Source organism: Carassius carassius, chromosome 10 (assembly GCF_963082965.1).
Source record: "Carassius carassius chromosome 10, fCarCar2.1, whole genome shotgun sequence".
NCBI classification, from domain to species: domain Eukaryota; kingdom Metazoa; phylum Chordata; class Actinopteri; order Cypriniformes; family Cyprinidae; genus Carassius; species Carassius carassius.
In genome coordinates this window covers 27295631-27314364 of record NC_081764.1, presented here as the reverse complement: position 1 = coordinate 27314364, position 18734 = coordinate 27295631, and the positions used below count along the sequence as shown (strand labels likewise).

At 36.8% G+C, this 18734-nt stretch overlaps 2 protein-coding genes across 5 annotated transcripts in view; both read right to left on the bottom strand.

The window, feature by feature from the left end:
• The window catches only part of LOC132152036 (formin-like protein 2), a 30580-nt gene extending 21907 nt beyond the window's left edge, over window positions 1-8673 (bottom strand). For 2 of the 4 annotated variants that reach the window (XM_059560676.1, XM_059560678.1), the window contains exons 1-3: window positions 8360-8673; window positions 8069-8260; window positions 5340-5423 (exon numbers count right to left, since the gene is read on the bottom strand). In XM_059560676.1, the coding sequence (XP_059416659.1) occupies window positions 5340-5423; window positions 8069-8260; window positions 8360-8452 (369 nt within the window). In that variant the 5' untranslated portion in view covers window positions 8453-8673. The remainder of the gene's footprint in view (window positions 1-5339; window positions 5424-8068; window positions 8261-8359) is intronic. The other 2 variants (XM_059560677.1, XM_059560679.1) reach the window with 1 other exon arrangement.
• A 1187-nt stretch (window positions 8674-9860) lies between these two features.
• Window positions 9861-11711, bottom strand: LOC132151425 (telokin-like). Its single transcript, XM_059559531.1, has 2 exons — window positions 11624-11711; window positions 9861-11151 (listed from the first exon to the last, which is right to left on the bottom strand). Exons 1-2 carry the CDS (start codon window positions 11709-11711, stop codon window positions 10898-10900), a joined length of 342 nt encoding a protein of 113 aa, XP_059415514.1. The 3' UTR covers window positions 9861-10897.
• Between the last annotated feature and the right edge of the window lie 7023 nt (window positions 11712-18734).

The following is an 18734-nucleotide window of genomic DNA, read 5'->3' as shown; positions in this document are numbered from 1 at the left end:
ACCGATCAAGAGCATCCCAAACATGCTCAAAGAGTGACATGTCCGGTGAGTATGCTGGCCATGCAAGAACTTTTCAGCTTCCTGGAATTGTGTACAGATCCTTGTAACATGAGGCCGTGCATTATCATGCTGCAACATGAGGTGATGGTCGTGGACGAATGGCACAACAATGGGCCTCAGGATCTCTTCACAGTATCTCTGTGCATTCAAAATGCCATCAATAAAATGCACCAGTGTTTGTTGTTCATAACACATGCCTGCCCATACTATAACCCCACCGCCACTATGGGCCACTCAATCCACAACGTTGACATCAGCAAATCATTAGCCCACACAACGCTATACACATTAACTGCCATCTGCCCTTTACAGAGAAAACCAGGATTCATCTTGAAGAAAACACCTCTCCAAAGTGCCAGATGCCATCGAATGTGAGCATTTGCCTACCCAAGCCAGTTATGATGACGAACTGCAGTCAGGTCGAGACCCCGATAAGGATGACGAGCATGCAGATGAGCTTCCCTGAGATGGTTTCTGACAGTTTGTGCAGAAATTCTCTGGTTATGCAAACCGATTGTTGCAGCAGTTGTCTGGGTCGCAGGTCTCAGACAATCTTGGAGGTGAAGATGCTGGATCTGGAGGTCCTGGGCTGGTGTCGTTACATGTGGTCTGTGAGTTGAGGATGGTTGGATGTACTGCCAAATTCTCTGAAACTCCTTTGGAGATGGCTTATGCTAGAGAAATGAAAATTCAATTCACAGGCAACAGCTCTGGTGGACATTCCTGCAGTCAGTGTGCTAACTGCACGCTCCCTCAAAACTTGTGCCATCTGTGGCATTGTGCTGTGTGATAAAACTGCACATTTTAGAATGGCCTTTTATTGTGGCCAGCCTAAGGCACATCTGTGCAATAATCATGCTGTCTAATCATCATCTTGATATGCCACACCTGTGAGGTTGATGGATTATCTCGGCAAAGCAGAAGTGCTCACTAACAAAGATTTAGACAGATTTGTGAACAATATTAGAGAGAAATAGGCCTTTTGTGTACATAGAAAGTCTTTGATCTTTGAGTTCAGCTCATGAAAAATGGGGGCAAAAATAAGAGTTGCATCTATAATTTTGTTCAGTGTATCTGTACTAATTAAAGTTGCACATGTTTACAGGAAATACAACAAAATTAAAAGGTCAGAGTTTGTATTATTTTACCAACTTTAAAAACATTGAAGGATAACTAAAGCCCCTTTCACACCGCACGTTGGACCGGGAAAATTGCCGGTGTTCTGTGGATTTGTCCATGTCAGATTTTGCTGCATCCCATTAAAACTGAATGGTAGTACAATTTGACAATGAAAAATGCTACCTGTAAAGTTATGGTTTATTAATGTATACACCTACCACAACCCTAAACCTACCCTTAAAGTAATGCAAATACAGTAATTATGTGTTATATTTGTTGTTGTAGCTAGAAGGGATACAGCTACAGGAAGCCAACAATAAATACTTTTTTCTACCTATTAGATTGTGTTTTATTAAAGTGTACCCCTACCCCAACCCTAAACCTACCCTTACAGTAATGCAGATAAATTAAATGTTCAGTATGAGAAAAAGGCCACAATATTGATGTTTGCATGCACCGTAAACCCTGGTAGGAAAATCTGACAGGTAGGATAAAATGTCAGGACACTGGATTGCCTTCTGTGTGAGCACAAACACTTTGGGGACCTAGTAACATTGCTGGGTTCAGTCCAGTGAACAAAAGCCAGAACCAATGCTGTAAAGGGTGTGTCGTAGTGATGACGCACGTTCTCGTGCAAAACACTTTTACCGGATGCTTTGAAGGCAGATCAATGTTCGTGACGAAAAAATAAGTGCAAACTGTAATGAAGCAAAGATCAGGTAGTTAGTTCCTCACTATCAGCACTGAAGCTGAGATCGTTTGCCAGTTTAAGTGAAAATTAACATCCCTAGCGTTTTCGACACATACATAAAACGTCACATCCTGATGTCATGTGTCATTACGGGACCTTTACGGGTTGTGTGAGAACACACTCACAGATTCCGGGAAATCACTGGCAGTGTGAATGAATCAAAATCTAACAATACAGGAACAATTGCCGGGACACATTACCTGTGTATTATCCGGACTCTCAGTGTGAAAGGGGCTTTAGACAGATGGATGTGCTTTCTGTTAATTGGAAATATAATAAGAGAGATATCTGCTTTATTGGAATCATTCTTTGACTAAGGTATGCCAACTGGAAATAAAACAAAAAACAATTACAACGTTTTTGGGGCCACAAGGAAATGGACCTGTAGAGGAACATACAGAAATGAAGTGTATTCCAGTGGTTATTTAATCGGCTGACCAGAGTGTCTGTTGTCTTATTTCACGGAATAAAAGCACAAAAAACCTCAACAGAGCACTTGGTATGGCTGAAATACCTACTGCTACAGAGATTCTTGTGATATCAATGTCACAATAAAGATGCCAAACATTACAATATTATATTGAACATTGTAGCTGGAATTTTGTTCTGACATAATTATTATTTTTTTTTTCAAAAGTCAAATGGGGTTTAAGGTGTCATGCACATGGGTTGTCATCTTTACACTTTAAAAAAAGTTTTACCCTGTAAAACTTGACATATAAAATAGTGGTCAAACTATTTATATGAAATGGAACAGTTGTTCTATAATTTAAATTCTGTAGTTTTTATTCTAGGAGGCAAAACATACAGGTCCATCTAAAAAAAATTGAATGTCATGGAAAAGTTCTTTATTTTTTGTAATTTAATAAAAAAAAGCAAACTATTCTAGATTCATTGCACACAAACTGAAAAGAGTTTTTTTTTGTTTTATTTCGGATGGTTACTTACAGCTTAGGAAATTTTTTAATTCAGCATCTCAAAAAATTAGAATATTCCATTTTGAGCTTGATTAGTTTGATTAATTTTGAGTATAAATACTGGGTACTTCTAGGGCTAGTTTAGAACATGCAACCACAATAATGGGAAAGACTACTGACTTGACAGTTGTCCAGAAGACAATCAACAACACCCTCCACAAGGATGGTAAGCCACAGAAGGTCATTGGTGAAAGGGCTGGCTGTTCACAGAGTGCTGTATCAAAATATTTTCATAGAAAGTTGACTGGAATGAAAAAGTGTGGTAGGAAAAGGTGCACAAGCAACAGGGATGACCACAGTCTTGGGAAGATGGTCAGGAAAAGCCTATTCAAGAACTTGGGAGAGCTTCACAAGGAGTGGACTGAAGCCGGAGTCACATTCTGTCACATTCCTTGAACCAAGCCACTCCTGAGCTAGAAAAAAAAACGTCAGAAGCATTTCTGAAAATAACTGGACTGTTTCTGAAAGTAAATTTAGCATTTAATTTGGAAATCAAGGTCTGGAGTCTAGAGGAAGACTGGAGAGGCACCGAATCCAAAGTCCAGTGTGAAGTTTATGAAGTCAGCGATGATTTGGTGTTCCGTGACATCTGCTGGTGTTGGTCCATTGTGTTTTATCAAGTCCAAAGTCAATGTAGCCTTCTACCAGGAGATTCTGGAGCACTTTATGCTTCCATCTGCTGGCAAGCTTTATGGAGATACTGATTTCATATCCTGCCCACAGTGCCAAAACCACTTCCAAGTGGTTTGCTGACCTTGATATTACTGTGCTTGATCGGCCAGCCAACATGCCTGACCTGAACCTCACAGAGAATCAATGGGGTATTGTGAAGAGGAAGATCTTTGAGGAAAATATTCACATTTTTTTTTAGATTATTTTTCTAAACTATGTCATAACCATCAGAAAAAAAAACTCTTGAAATATCTCAATATTTTGCAGAAATATTGCAATGAATCTACAATATAAGAAAGTTAGCTTTTTTGAATGAAACTGCAAAAAATAAAGAACGTTTTCATGATATTCAATTTTTTTAAGATGCACCTGTAATCTAATACAAAAATGATTGAGGGACGTACAAATTCCTCAAAAACCTGATTTATCATATTTAATACTTCGATTTTAATAGGATCGGTCTACCTTTTAATAATTGTTTTCTGAAAATTAAAAAAATAAATAAGTAAACATTGATAATCAAGTTGCTTTAGTCCAGCAAGTGTTCATCTTGAAATATTACAAAGTAAAAGTTATTCTTACATTTTATAAAAATCATTAAAGAGTTCACAGTAAAAAGATAAATGTAGCTCGACCTGAAGGAGGGCGTTTTTAGAATACTAAGGCTACGTTTACATAACAACAATGTAGTCAAAAACTGAAAAGTTTTTCCTTTGCGCTTTTAAAAAGTTTCACGTATACATGACAACTTTTTCAAAACGATTCGCGTTTACACATATCTGCAACAACAGCCAAAAATGCTGTATTACGTATGCCAGGCCAGTAGTTGGCCCTGTCACCTTGTAAGTAAACAGTACCTGTAAGGAGCTGACGATAATATGATGTATATGATGCATCTCCATTGTTGGTTGTAATATTGGTGAAGTAAATCCATATTAATGTGCCGTTTTCAAAAACTAAACGCAGTTGTCGTGTAAACGATCAGGCAAAATGTATAAAAAGTTGATGTGTAAACTGCCCCTAAAAGGCCTTTTACTTGCTAAAACAGTATCAATCTATAAGCCATCAATCAGACAGATGACAAAGCCTGTAGTAGATTTTGTACAACAGGTTTTTCAGCAAAGTTTTGAACATTGATAATGTAGAGTAGTGGTCAACCGATATGTGTTTTTTGACAGCCTATGCCGATATTTTGGAAAGCAGGGGGGTGATAGCCGATATTAAGCAGATATATATTTTTTAATTATTATAATTAATTTTTAAGAAATTTGAAATCATTTGACAATAGATTAAAAAATAATGTGTAAAAGAAACATACTTAAACTTTAGATGACAGTATTTTTCACAAATAAATAAATATTTAAGAATATAATTAATAAGAAAGTAATTACTGGAACCAACAGGGCACTCAGTATTCTGGGAAGTTTGTGTGGATTTGGGAATCATATTTTTCAATTTGACAGTGGGCAAATGCATAAAATGCAGTATAATTTGAAATCACGAGTTTAAAGTTTAAAGCATACCTTGGCGATATATGTGTCGACCACTAATTTAGAGGCCATGAAACTTTATCAAATATGATGCCGTAGGCTTTACAGAGTTAATACTGCTTATAATAAAGACTTTAATTTTCTGTAAAAAGGAAAAAATGTCACTTGTAACAACCTCTGACTAAGACATGGTTATATAACAGTTCTGTAAAATTGCTTTCTGACTTTTCTGAGACTCATTATGCAGAATGCATGTAAACAGACACTCACCTGATCACATATCAGTTCCCATTTTTTTTCATTGTCATACTGTCTAAGGAGCCTCACTTTATCCGGAGGAAGGTTCATAGAGTTCTGAGAAAGACAGAAAGAGAGAGCATTAACATTCTTTTTTCTCATACATTTGAAGCATACATACCACATTCACCAAAAACACGAATGATGAAAAGCTAAATAGCTAGTCTTGAAATTTATCGAGACACCATGGATTGGTCTTTGCAAGTTGTTTAAAAACAAATGTCACCAGGCAGCATTTAACCTTTTTAATATTTTGTCCCATGATCTAAGTTCAAACATGGTTTCAGTCTGAACAGACTAAATATCTTCAGAACAGCAAAATTCTCCTCAGCAACAATCATACAGAATATCACCAGCATTACAAAAAACTGTCTGAATTTAATGTAACTTTAATGACAGTGCCTCCCTAAAGGAAAACTTTGCTCAAAAAGAATATTCTGCTGAAAATTCAAGATGTAGATGAGCTTGTTTCTTCATCAGAAGAGATTTCTGTATTACATCACCATTTTAGTATTGCTCAGTCACCAATGGATCCTCTGCAGTGAATGGGTGCCTTTAGAATCACAGTTCAAACAGCTGATAAAAACATCAAAATAATCCACAAACGATCCTTAGGATTTCAGTAAATCAATTAACATCTTGTGAATTAAAAATACAGTTTTTGCAAGAAACTAAAGCATTGTGTCATGTTAAAACTGTTGCTTCTGGACAAAATACCAGTCCATAAACAATAATGATGCTTCCTCAAGGGTAAAAGTCCACCACGTTCTTACATCAAAATCAAATGACATTTAGTTTAGAATCATTTTTGCTTTTAAATGGTGCTTGATCTGTGCACATTTTACTCCTGATTCTCAGGTCATCTCTGGAGAAAGCAATACTATGGATAGAGGACTCAAATTTTACAAACATGTAACTTTTCATCTCACAAAACATTAATTGATAGACTGGAGCTGTGTGGATTACTTGTGATGTTTTCATCAGCTGTTTAAACTTTCATTCTGACGGCACCCATTCAATGCAGAGGATCCAAGTAAAGTAATGTTACATTTCTGCAGACCTGTTCCAATGAACAAAAAAAAAAAAAAATCATCTACATCTATGGCCTGAGGGTAAGTAAATTAAACTGTCAGCAAGATATTAATTTTTGGATAAAATATTCCTTTAAGAAATGCATATTTAGAGAAGGAAACCAAGAATGAAGCCTTTTCTTTTATAATCCATGAAATTTAGTGAAAAATATCTCCAAAGTGATTTTTACTTGTATGTTACAAACTTAGTCCATATATGCTTATTTTGCACATATAAAATAATATAATGGATTGATAGAATCAGATTAATTAATTGCACTAATTTAAATGACTATATGATAACTGACTGAAACATACTGTTAGTTTCTCAAACTTTTTTCATGTTACTTCTTCTATTTGGGCATAATAAGCCAAGCCCAAGATTGACTAAATGATTAATGAGAGAAAAGCGCTGGAAATCAAACCGTCTGAGCATCTAATGAAAACACAGCATCAGTGCCCAACATGTGGAAGAGGGTGAAGAGCATAGGCTGCAAAAGCCAACTCTACTGGGACAGAATTTGTGATGCAAATCTATGAAAACGAGGCAGCGTTAACCCATTTGCATTCACTCCCCCTGCTCCGTTTCTCCTCTCTCAGGCACAAACACAGACAGACAGACAGACAGACATGCCCACACACATGTACACATGGCATGAAGAGGTAATGCTGATTTGCAGACTTTTGATTCTCAATGCACTGATTAAATCTTGAGTGTTCTGTGGACAGGACAAGCAAACAGGGAGATTAGTAACAGATGAGCTATTCTAAGTGCATTGATTAAAGACCTTTGAGAACTTCACATGTAAACCTTGCCAAAGGAATGTGGTTTTGAACCCGTCAAATTAATCAAGGCACTGCAATTACAAACATAAACAGGACCAGCTAATATTAATAAGAAAAGAGGTTTGATCAGTGGTACAATACAGAAACAGTTAGTTACACTTTATTGATCTCCGAGGGGAAATTTAGGGTCTCTGGGGGCGGATTTGTACCACTCCAAATGTAATTTTAATACACTGCAAGCTGGATTCTGATGAGAGAATTAAATCACAGGATAGATATCATGTATATCCCTCAAGCCATTATCTTAAAAAGCCTTTCATGACAAACTGAAGCATTTCAGACCGCTTTACCAGACTACAATCAGACATTGGCTGAAATATCACCCAGCAAGATAATACTGACATTGTAGCGCTATCTGTATCTTAAATAAGTGCAAGTACTTTTCATGTTTCACGGGTTATTGGTTATGTTAAGTCCAGCAATTAAAAGAATCCTATAGAAAAACAAATGCAAAAAATACAGTGGCCTGTAGAGCACGTTGCGATGACTGGATTAAGGGCAGACTCTTTAAATCATACATAAACGAATAATTACCGCAATAAGAAAGCAATTTTCACAATTCTACTGACGCTAAAACATCAAAACCCCAAAAGATTCCGTAATAAAGATGCCGCGCGCCTGCAATTAGTAGCTATCATGCACGCGCAAACAGCATCAAAGCGATGCACACTGCCAACCGCACACAATAGAGGCGTGTGTGCTGGCGTGGGCTGCCAGCTTCCATATTAGTTGTGCACATGATACAATTACATCGATATGGCTTTTTAGGATACAAGTGAAAATTACCAGTGCGATTGCGAATCTCTCCTCCAGTTCGGTCGGGTCAGGCATGGGCAGTTTAGGGGGTTTGCTGCCCCTCGCCCTGAAATCTGTGAGCTGAGCATCCATACTTTCTGCGTTCCCCATGTTTTTTGTCTGATGCCCAGTGACGGCAAACCCTTTGGAAAACGTATTCAGCCTCAAAATGTAGTCAAGAGGCTAAAAGCAATCAAAAAAGATTTTAAAGGTGACCAAACACCTTCTCCATCGATGCAGAGATCTGTATCAGATGCGAGAATTCGACAAGAGCATCCCTACATTGTTAATCCATATCTGTCGGGCCCTCAGTTCATTTTTCGGAGCTGTTGAGCATCGTTCACTCAACAGCAGCGGGTATGAAGCTGGGCGCATTTATCTGTGTCACGCACTACAAATGCACCGCTGGAGGTTTGCGGCATGATAACGCGCATGGCTCGGACTCGGCAGGCCAGTTAATCCGCGCTGTGTGGATGATAACAGACGGACTTCGACTAAACGCAAACTCCCCCATTCAATCCCCGACACAATGAATCCTTTCAGCACCAATCCCCCGCTGGGGAGTGCCAAAAAGCCATGCTGAGGAGTCGAGGGGGAGGCAATGTTTTGTTCTGTTGCATGCCGGTATTTGTAGTTTGGGCAGCACACTTTACGACATTATAGATTTACGTTCTAAAAATCCGACTCAGAAAGTGCATTTATTGTAGTTTATTGTAGAAACTAGGCTACTGTGTTTTTATTATGTCATGTTGTGCATTATTTTATTAATATGAATAATTTTATTATTAGATTCTTCAAAATAGCCACCACTTCCCTTAATAACATCCCTTAATAACAGCTCTGCACAAGGTGGAATGGTAGGCTAAGGAAAAGAAGGAAAAAATATATTATAGTACGAATTTAAGTTAGAAAGAAAATTAACATTATGCATAGGCTATAGTCTATTATATTATGTTTAACAAGGCAATTGTGGCCTGTTTAAGTCATAAAAAGTAGGCTATCACCTATATACTTTATTGAAAACCTTTCAAACAGTCAATAATGTTATGTTTATGGCATTATTTATATGTGGTATTTTTTATCTATTTATTTATGTTTTGGTATTTGTTTTATCACCATATGACATTTCATTGCATTACCTGTGTTCTTAATATTATATGATATATTTTAATGTATAAATTATAATATATTTGCAGTAACAATCAAATTTTAGTAGCTTGGTTGGTATAGCATTAGCTATATAAGCTAATGTATACAGTGTATTGTTACATTTAGTAAATTGCTCCTGTTGTCATCTGTCTTTTCAACTAAAGCCCTGAAGGAATCCTGATTCCTCTTCAAAAGTATGTAGACACCTCCTTGTAATTAATGGGGTTAACTATTTCAATAATTCCAGTGAAGACAGATTGTGCCGTTTTGGGAGGGTAAATCTGGGACATGTCATACAATGGATATTTTCTTACAGACTAAATTAAACTATATAGCACAAGCATAAGATTATATGTGAACAGTCATGATAATATACTCTTTTAAGTACACTTAATTTGCCTTTTATTTGATTAATACTGAAAATATGCAATTACAGTTTATATATATATAAATATATATATACACATATATATATTCTTTCAGAATTTGGAGTACACATTCAGTACAATAAATTGCACTTCTTTTTCACAAGGATCGTGTAAAAAATAGTGGCATCGCATGAATAAAAATCTATATTTATAAATAACTGTAATTTTGATTAAAAAACAACATAAATGTCACAAAAGCACAGAAGGGAAACACTTTATTTATAGAACCACAGTTCAGAAAATTGCTGCCAGTTATGCTGAATAAACCAAAAACTATCATACAGGACCACTTAGATTTGTTTCTGTTATAAGTTTTAATATCTTCTGATGTGATGGGAAATGTAAAGCATTATATGTTAAGTAAAAATCAAAAGAAAAGACAAAACAGCTTTAATTCTATAAATAATTCATTCTCAGAGAATAGTGCAGACACTCAAAGGCAGCAGAAGCCTATACAGAGTTTATAAATATCATATGAGGGGTTGTATTGCAGGTTCCTGCACAAAATTCAGCTCATTACTCTGTCATGCAAGTGAATTTACTTAAATAGGGCAAAATGAATTCAAAGTTCAAACAGCACAGACAGTTCTTTGTATTTCAGGAGTCGAATGATGGTCACTTTCAAATCAGCAACAAATAATTCTTATAACTTTTAAATAAAATAATAATGTAATCATTATTTAATAGCCTATCTTCATACAGTAAGGTCTCCAACAATGGTCTTCATCTTGATTCCATCACCATATAGACTAGACTATTGCTATTAGAGGAAGCACTGTCGTGTTTATACCACTAGATTGCACTGCAGTGCAGACCTAAAATGTCAAATGTGTGCACAAAAGTATATTGTCTCTCAAAATTACTGACATGGATGATTTCAATGAAATGATGAAACAAGTGGTGGATCTTTTCCAGTGCATCAAATGGTTGCTATACAGGCATATGCTTGTCACATTTAGTTTTGTAGTCTCTTTTGGTAAATCAGTTGGGACAATTGTCTGGACAGAATGGCACAAGCTGGAATGTCTTTGATCATGGCAAACAGTTTTACCCCAAAACAGTTGCTCTTTCCAAACCATTCTAGGCAGTAAGAAGAAATATGAAGATGGTGTATAGAGAAGAATCGAAATGGTGTCAAATGTTTAAGATATTCATAGTTCCTGTGGTATGCAGTCATTCTCCTCATTCATCTCACACCGTCCTACACTTCTCCATCCTTATCCACACCCGTTTCCATCATTATTCAATCCTCTTCCTCTACTTCACTGCCCCCCTCTCCTTCCTCCTCCTGCATAAACTCCACCATCAGTTCAGCAGTACAGGTGGCCTCTCCCAGACTGTTGACGGCTTTGCAGGTGTACTTGGCATCATCATCGGGACAAACCTCTGAGATCACCAGGCTACAGTGGCCATCCTCTTCATAATCAATCTGGAAGTGACGTGTCTCCTTAATAGGCTGGTCATCCTTGTACCATACAATCTCAGGGTCTGGGTAGCCTTTATGTTCAGAAAACACAGTAAATCAGTAAAAAATTAAAAAGGCTGTTAAAAATTCAAATGCAAGTGGACCACACAGTAAGTGGACCACACAGTCATTTACCTTTGGTCTACCAACAATTAACCCATAAGGGCATATAATTAAATATCCATATAAAGAGTAGTGGATATGGTGTAAGTGTAAACATTAAAAATCATACCCAGCTGCTCCAATTTGCTAATTTCCTGACTCATGATGATGAAATCTCCAACCAAACTGCCAGGCATTTTCATTATTTGTGATTTTGAACATTACCACATTACAGGGAAAGAAGAAGGTAAAAACAATCCTCACAATATTGGTATATCAGCAACTATATTCATTTTAAATCCTAAAGGAGATTAAAATAACAAGATATTTTCAAAATACACATTTGTTAACTGCTCAACCAAGTAGCTGATGGAATTTTAAGGTAAGAGAGGTAATAATTACCCTCGATCTTGCAGTCAAAGCGGGCAGCACTGCCTTCAACCACTTCTACATCCTGAATGACAGAAGAGAAGCTGGGAGCCACAGCCATCTATGGGTGCATCTGAGAATTGACAGGGGTTCTAAGGAAACTGCCTCTCCTGATCAGCATCCAGGGAGAGAGTGTTTGTGTGGACACTGTCTTGCTGGATTTCCCCTCACATGGGCATGCTAAATATAGGGTCTCCAAAGATCCGGGAAGCAGTGTCTCTCTCTCTCTCTCTCTCTCTCTCTCCACTATTTATTTAATGTTTGATCACCATCAAGAAACAATGCAACATGTAAACCCCACTAATACTCCAGCAAAGTCCAGAGAGACATAGAAAGGGGGAGAACAGTGGTGAGGAAGACAGAGAGGACAGTCAGATCTTTATGTGTTTCAGCTCACAGAAGTCTATCATTTTAGGCCTTCTCTTTGTCTTCAGATGCTTCTTTCCTATCTTTCATGTTCTCTTTTATGCTAGGACACACCTGAGCTTTTTCCACAAGCACTGTGGGGATACACTGTACTCTGTTCTGGTATTTGCCAATAACATGCTTTTTGTGCCCTAAATTATGAAATCAATTTGTCATTGTTTAAGAACATAACTGCAACATAAATGTGAGCCACTTATGAAATACTAGAAGAACGAATGCAACAGTACAGCTAGTTGATTGTTCTTTCAAAACACTAACGGCTGAGTTTGTTTTCTGCTCTGTCGTGATCCATTGTGTTAAAAGCCGGAACAAAAACAAACAGGCAAACCATTAAAGCACTGTAGATACAATCTGTCATCAGATACAGTGGGATGGAAATCCTCTCTGGGAGTCTGTAGAGTGCACTTGATGGCCATTGTTCCACATGACAAGTATTTTTGAAAGGGAAATTGGGATGAAATGTGCACTAAATATGTAGTAGAATTAAGGACTAAATGCTTTTGACAACCATTTCAGATGATTAAAGACAACATAAGGAGAAAATGGACATAATACGTGAGTTATTGTGGTTTTTGGAAGCTTACTCAAATATTCACTACATATGGTCATCCTCAAAGAAGGGTAAAACAAACACAATATTTACAGTCTGCTAAGATTGAATATTTGTTGTTCGTTGTAGACAAGATTTTGAATATCTCAGCTCTAATTTTGTGAATGCGATGATAAGGCATGACCTGACATGACTTTATTTGACTTTCCTGTAAGGGTGCTCTCATAAATGGATAGTTCACCCAGATATGAAAATTCTGTCATTATTTATTCATCCTCAAATTGATACCTTTAGGACTTTCTTTCTTCAATGGAGCACAAAAGGAGTTATTTATACCTTAATGTCCAAGCTGCTCCTTTTCATAAACTCAATTGTCAATGGTGACCATGAAAACTGGGAATACACTCTATGAGTTTTGACTACTTTTATGTATAATTTTTGGAGCTTGTCAACCCTTGGTCCCGATAAACTTTAGTTATATGGAAAAGAGGAGCATGAACATTCTTCAAAATATCACCTTTTATGTTCCACAAATGGAAGACATGTTGATGAACAGGATTTGGTAATGAAATGAGATTGAGTAATGGATTACAGTAATAACTTTTAATCCCTTTAAAAATAAACTAGTAACAGCTCAAGTAAGTAGGCCACAACATGTGTTCTTACTCAAGTTCTGTAGTGGGAGTTGCAGAAGAGCTGTTCCTGTTCTTCTTATCTGCTGATGGGTCTGAAGGATCTATAGGAATGCAATACAAATGAACATAGTATTTTTTTCCCTCCATTTTGTTTCTAAAGGAATTTGACATTGTTAGTATTTTTATTGGTATTCCACCCTCACTCAATTCTACTGTATGTTTCCAATGACATGGATAAGAAGAAGTCTAGGAGACAGGACACTTACCATCTACAGAGACCATACAGGAACACTCTGCTTTACCATGTGCATTCTCTGCCCTACATGTGTAGCATCCTTCATCCTCTGGGAGAGCCTTGTCAATTGCAAGTGAACACTTTTCACCTGATGTAAAACAAGAGGTAGCATTTAATGCCAAATGTGTATCATCCTTTCCAAACACATAGCAGCTGACAACAGAATTGTTTTATGATTGAACTTTTGCTTTCAGTCTTGGTATTCACTAAAACCTAAATGCTGGGCTTATGCTTTGCAAAGATTAAATATCTTATGCCAGCTATTATCAGACAATAAAAAGCTATTGCAGCTTTACTATTATAAAAAAGATACTTGATTTCCAAGGATAAATTCAAAAGCTGAATTTTAAAGAAGAATTAACATACATGTATATTATCCAAATAAACTTCCAATTCTAAGTTGTAATCCATAAATATATATTTTTATTATTTAATTCTTTATTTAACAGGGACAATTAGCTACAGAGCTAAATTTCATCTGCTGTCCCTCGCCAGGAAAGTACCAAAACACATTACATAACAAAAACATCAATGTAAAAGCATATACAGCCCCCCCCCCCCCCCCCCCTTCAAAAAAAAAAGAAAAAGAAAAAGATAAGAAATATAATCCTCACATAGAACCTACATCACAATGACTACAAATCAAATCCCTATAATATAACCACATCAACTCTGGGGACCCACCGGTGGGTCCAATATTGCATATGCCTAATTCTCAAAAAATCAAAATAACAGCTGAAGTGGATAAATTAAGATCCCCAAATTATGTAACCATGTTAAAACACAAGAATATTCAATGATCAAACCTGACTCATCTTTAACCATATTTTCAATGTAGCTTAAACTGTGCAAAAGTAGGAAACTGTCTAATATTAATTGGTAAATTATTCCAGTTATTAACAGCTCTTATAGAAAAAAGCTGAAAGACCAAACTCTAAAACTCTAATGTTTTCAGTACGAGAAGAAACAAATGCTTCCAAGGGTGAGCGTGCAAGCTTATTAGCAATTTTGTACATAAATAACAACTGTAAAACAACAAAATAATGTTTAATTTTAAAACAGTGATCAAATAGTGTTAAAGCATTTTTATGTAAGGTATATTAAGGTCTAAGTAGATTTTCCTGCTTGTGACCATGAAGTAATCCAATAGGAGGAATGAGAAAAAACGTTCAACTTGTCTTGAATCCTAAAAGGTGATGTTTAATGAATTTATTTGAATGTTTCAAATATTTTTTTTCTTCTTAAAAAAACAATTAAGGAAAACTATTCACTATTAACTAATTAGCATGCATATTGCTAAAACCAAGCGTGCCGCACAAGCCCTGAAAAGTGAAGCCAAAACGTCTCGATCGCCCCCTGGTGAGTGGTCCTAGTATAGGTCATAAACCCCGCCTCCCCATGTTATTCAATGGGACGCGAGACCAACTAAACAATTAAATTACCCTTCAAATATCTTTTTTCCGAAGCTGTTTTTTGTCATTTACTGTAGTTTGTATCACGCTAATGTAAATTCAAGTGTTCGTTTTTAAAATAAGTTGTTTTTAGATAGTTATTTAATGCTCTAAAAACGGTGGTGTGACGTCGTGATTGACAGCTCTCTGAGCCGAGGAGGCACTGAAGCGTCAACAGGCTTTTTTCATGATCTTCGGAGGACTGAGGAGATTGTATTTACCTTATTTTAATGAGATTGGAGTGGAACGGAGCAGACAGAGTTTACAGGAGCAGGACTCCACTTCCAAAACAGTGCAGATTACGGTATGTGCATTCTGCGAGGGAGAGTGAGGGCGGGGCACAGGGGCGGGGCCGTTGATTTCGCGGCTTTAAGGCTTTACTTCCTGCTTGCTACTGCGCATAGCTACTGCGCAGAACTGGTCCCTAGATCGCTATCTGCGCAGGCGCAAGTCCAAGGCCCTGTCCCAAATCGCGCACTTCATGTGGACTTTCGGTCTCGTGGACTTGAAATGCGCGTGCTCGCCGAGTCTACGAGTCCGTAGGCCGTCCCATTCAGCATTTTAACGCTCCGAAGTGTGCTCAGCAGCGCCCCCTTTGTACCCTTGAAGCGGTCTTCCGCGAAGCCCGCATAGAAGCAGGCTCCACGCACTTCAACTACCCAGGAATCCTTGCGAAAGACCAATCAGACAACAGATGGGAGGATATTTCGCTCACGGACTGTAAACATGGCTGAGAAGAGAATATTTAAGTGTAAAAGTATCAATGTTTTTTATGACATAGGCGTACATTTTACCAGTTGTTACTTACAGTTATACAAACATTATCGACCAGTTGATATCTCAAACATAATAATAGCGCGTTAAATAATACGATCGCATTATGATTCATTACATAAATAGAACCGAATGTCATGGCTTTATGAGTCATATAAACGTAGTATGAATATTGAAACCTATACATTTTTCTTAAACTCATTTTAATTTTGTGTTAAAATTTAACATTATGTATTATTATGTACAAATGTATTTATCATTTAAATAACCATGACATCTATTCTAATGCCCAGGTGGCATTTACAATTATAGAACTGTAAAAGCAGGCTGTGTATTTCACATGGACATATTATTTGGGAAATTAAAATTAATCCTGTTCTCTATGCTAAAGACTGTAATTTGTTTAATGATATTTGTGATATTTTTCTAATAAAGGGACTGATGAAATGACCTTTAAGTTTATTCAGCTCCGTATGGAGAGGGATAAGTCAACCAGACCTTCTTCCTGTTTCCGGCGTGACGATCGAGTCTGTCCCAAAATACCTCTCAATGCACCCTCGCGGACTCGCGCTAAGGGCCCTATAGGTCTGCACTACATGACGTCACCGAAGTGTGGACTCTGAGGAAGTCCACAAGTCCGGAGTGTGCCATTTGGGACAGGGCCCAAGATGTCAGCGCCATAGCGGGACACTGGCGGCTTCAGTTTTGACCAATGGAAGAGAGCGAAGGCGAGTCGTCCATCTTTTTTTACAGTCTATGGCTAAAACACTGGCTGTTTATTAGTATTTATAAATCACATATTAATGCCTTATTCTGCATGACCATATTCTAGATCACTTAACCCTACCTCATACCTAACTATTACAATAACTACCTTATTATCTTTATGCAGCAGTTAAGAGTTTATTGAGGGAAAAATCTTAGTTAATAGTGAATATGTGTTCCCTTATCTAAAGTGTTACCAAAAAAATAAATAAAAATAAAATAAAAATAAAAAATACTGAATAGTTTCTCAGTAATCACATTTTCAGAATTTAACATTCTTACAAATTAAAAAAGATTTTGATGAACCCGGCCCCTGCTTTCTAAACATAAAATCCACCAGAACAACTGAGAACCTAAAGCACTGGATAATGCATTAGTGCAGGGAACACCCATCACATCCCTGTTTGATTTAGGGGGAATCCTCTATTGCTATTTCAGAACTTTCTAATTGCAAACCAGACCATCATTCTGTCTCATGTCAGTGAAAAGGGTTAGAGAAACCTTAAATCTTCAGATTGAATAACCTAATGTGAATGAGCTCAAAGAATCAAGATAACATCACTGAGCACTCCAGTTGGCAAATAATCAGCATGTGATTCTTTCCTCTCAGCATGTGATTTACAACACAGCTCAGAAAACTATAGTAGGGAATTTGGGAATAAAGATTTTAAACCTGTCCTCATCATTAAATAACTCTACTGACATAAGGTTATCACATTTCATTGGAATTGTCTGTCACATCTATCATCAAAAGACATAAATAACTGTGTAGAAAAAACAAGATCAATAGTATTTTGTATTGTAATTGTGAAACTGTGGTCAAATGTATCTGCTTTCATACCTTCCTGTGATAAGATAATGAACTTGGATGCCTTCACAATTTTCCCATCAAGATTCCAGGTGATGACAGCTTGGGGGTCAGAGGTCACCTGACACTCTAACCTCAGCCTCTCTCCATCCACCACAGTAATGTCACCATTACAAGAACTTGTCAAAGCAAGAACTTTTTAATAATGAGAAAAGGAAGAGGGTCTCACTGTTCCTTTGCTGGACAGAAACCAGAAAAGAAGTGTTTTGGTTATTCCGTGGGTGTTTCTTTGGATGCTCCTAACTTTTTGACCTCTATATAAATATGGACCCCTAATTGGGTCATTTTGAAGATGCATTTCACTAATCAGAGTTGAGTTGCATGTCTGCAACAGTTTATATTAAAATGTTACATGGGCAGCCTTGTATGGGTATGAACCTCTCTGTTACTCTTCTATTTGTGTGGAAGATGGACACAACATGGGAATGTCTCCCAGATAAAATAGCTTCCTATGCTGTTTTGCTTCACCACAAGGTGAACTGGTGTGTGAATTTTCCATTGCTGCTGGTATGAAACAGTTAAATTCACATCTTTAAACTAACCTATTTCTTATTCTGTAAAAAATCCAATCCTCAGTGGCATTCCTAGAGCTCTTAGAGATAACCATAATGATGAGATGGGATGTGATATCATGAGTCATAATGGAGAGAGGTCTGCATCTGATATTTTTAAATATTACATTGAAAAACAAAGTCTCATATTGTGTGTCAAAAAGCTGAAAAAAACATTACAATTGTGTGGGTATTAAACTCTGGTCAGCAAAATTCCAGATTCTATTGTTAATAACAAAACAATGGTTAAAGCATAGGTCATGAAAAGACACTCTTTCTGTGAGTATATCTTGGGCATTGCTGCAGGAACATTAACTAGACTTATTAGGAAGTGGAACAAACAGAAATGAGTAAGCATCTCATTTTTAAATGTCACCCATTTATGTGCTATCCTCAAGCATTTCCACATCTTTACTCTGCTATAAAAATTTATCTTGGCTTGAAATGCTCACTTATTTTTTTTATACATTAAGTGTATACCACAGAGAAAACTGTTTTAATGCTACAATCTAAAATATGTTAGGTGGTCCAGGCAGTTGTTGCATATGAGTAATAACTGGATGAAAAAACAACCAACTGGAGAAAAATAGCAGGAATGTTCTAGAATGAAGAGTATAGGCATGAGATGGGTGGATACTCTTTACCTTCTAAATATGAAAAAAAAGCAGTTTAACAGAATATATGTCTGATATGTATTAAAGGAGAAATCACAAATCAAATCTTATGCCTGAAAATTCTTATTGCTTGCAAAATGTAATATAACCTATAT